This window comes from Geospiza fortis, unplaced genomic scaffold, assembly GCF_000277835.1.
Source record: "Geospiza fortis unplaced genomic scaffold, GeoFor_1.0 scaffold237, whole genome shotgun sequence".
Lineage (NCBI taxonomy): Eukaryota > Metazoa > Chordata > Aves > Passeriformes > Thraupidae > Geospiza > Geospiza fortis.
The window spans coordinates 403,112-404,878 of NW_005054319.1; the positions used below are offsets into that span (position 1 = coordinate 403,112).

The 1,767-nt window shown below is 60.6% G+C and overlaps 1 protein-coding gene across 1 annotated transcript; it reads right to left on the minus strand.

Annotated features, from left to right (window-relative positions):
- FSCN1 (fascin actin-bundling protein 1) lies at nucleotides 1–1,498 on the minus strand. The gene is made up of 4 exons (XM_005420340.2): nucleotides 1,323–1,498; nucleotides 740–861; nucleotides 331–498; nucleotides 1–239 (listed from the first exon to the last, which is right to left on the minus strand). Exons 1-4 carry the CDS (start codon nucleotides 1,475–1,477, stop codon nucleotides 37–39), a joined length of 648 nt encoding a protein of 215 aa, XP_005420397.1. The 5' UTR covers nucleotides 1,478–1,498; the 3' UTR covers nucleotides 1–36.
- Nucleotides 1,499–1,767: the final 269 nt, after the last annotated feature.

The window sequence follows — 1,767 nt, forward strand, 5'->3', positions numbered from 1 at the left end:
AAGAGAAGTTGGCAACGGGAGGTACCCTAAAGTGCATTAATACTCCCAGAGGGTGGAGGTGTCGATGGTGTCGGCCGATGCCTTGAGCACCCCGGCGTGGTCGCCCTTCAGGTATTTGCCATTGATTTTGATGGCCACTTTGTTATAGTCGCAGAACTCAAAAAAGAAGTCCACGGGGGTGTCGCTGCTGCTGGTGACGGACGACTCGTTCCCCACCATCCAGTACTTCCCAGTGGTATCTGCAGGAGAGGGGACACGGTGGCCTCATGAGCCACCACGGGGACCCCAAAGGCCACTGTCCCCCAGCCCTGGGCTACCCTGGGCACTCACCCTTGATGTTGTAGGCACCATCATTGAACTCCAGCTGGAAGACGTCGTAGGAGGAGCGGTTGGAGTCCAGCGTGCCGGTGACCTTGCGGCAGCCGATGAAGCCGTGCTCGCCGCGCAGCACGATGATGGGCCTGTTGATCAGCTTCATCACGAAATGCTCCGTCTCGCCTGCACCGAGGGGACACCGAGGGGCTGTGAGAGCAGCCGGGGGGGCACAGAGCCACAGCCCAGAGCTGGCAGGCAGCGGGGAGGAGCGAGGGCCGCGCCCTCACCCACCCCATCTCCCAGCACGTCAAACAGCCGCTAAGAGAATTTATTGCCTGAGCATCACTTGGAAGAAGAGCCTGGCACTGGGGGGGCTTTTTTCATCCCCTGCTGCCCCAGTGTGGGGTCCCCAGGGGTCCCTTACCTGCTGTCTCCATGGAGGCTGCCAGCTGCCCGTTCTTCTTTGCTGTCACGTACTTGCCGTTGGCAGCTTTCAGGGTGATGCGTTTGTCGCACCACTCGATGTCGAAGTAGCAGCTCGCGTTCCTGTGGGGCACAGAGGACAGTCAGGGGGTGGCATGGAGGGGGCCCCCGCCGCTGCCCCCCTGCTGGCTTGGAAAGGGCCACGGCTGGATCAGGAGAGCCTGCTTCGATCTGTTTGTGCAGGATGAGCTGTGTTGTGGTGGCCATCCCGCTGGGGAGCCCTCGCCCCGGGGGCAGGAGGCAGGCAGGCAGCCAAAGGCACTTCTGGGCTTTCCGCCTGGCTCTCAGGGTTGAACTGCAGGGCAAACATTTCGACAGCCCCAGCCGGCCAGGAAGGATTATGTGGCCCCAGGGACCTCCAGAGCATCGTGGGCGGCAAGTCCCGACACATCCCTGGCTCTCCCAAAATGCACTGCCTCTGCTGGGAAGCGCTTGGGATGAGCACCCAAGCTGGAAAACCCCTTGAATTCCCCTGGGAGGTGCAGAGGGTGCTCTGAAGCCCAGGCAGGGCCCTGAGGACTCACTTTGTGGAGGCTGTGGACTGGATGCCCCCGTTGGAGGTGAGGGTCCAGTACTTCCCGGTGTAGGTGCGGAAGGCGCATTTCTTGGTGTCCTTGTTGATCTCCAGCTGGTAGGTCTCCTGGTCACCCTCCTCATCCTGGTTGGCTGAAAGGTCCATCCCTACAGACCAGAGACAGACGGAGTTGGGGGGTGGGACCAGCAGCTCCAGGTGCAGGGCAGCCCAGGAAACCCAACTGAGAGTGGCTCCTGCTTCCCGGGTGAGCTTTGCTGCCTCCCAAATCCCTCCCCTCTGCCATTTGGGGTTCAAATCCAGGTTTTCATTTGGTTATTTGGTGGGCAGCCATGAGCTTCCACTCCTGACCCAGCAGCTCCATCACAACGAAGCAGAGACCAGCGTAGATGTTTTATAAGGGAGGGGCTGCAGTTTTTCCCAAAGGTGACAGCCAG

What these genes read in the sequence shown, in the direction of transcription:
- FSCN1 (XM_005420340.2), bottom strand. Translation starts at nt 1,477, where the DNA reads ATGGACCTTTCAGCCAACCAGGATGAGGAGGGTGACCAGGAGACCTAC. An exon ending in AGCCTCCATGGAGACAGCAG is followed by an intron (nt 499 to 739) that starts GTAAGGGACCCC and finishes CCCTCGGTGCAG; the next exon opens with GCGAGACGGAGCATTTCGTG. An exon ending in TGGTGCCTACAACATCAAGG is followed by an intron (nt 240 to 330) that starts GTGAGTGCCCAG and finishes CCTCTCCTGCAG; the next exon opens with ATACCACTGGGAAGTACTGG.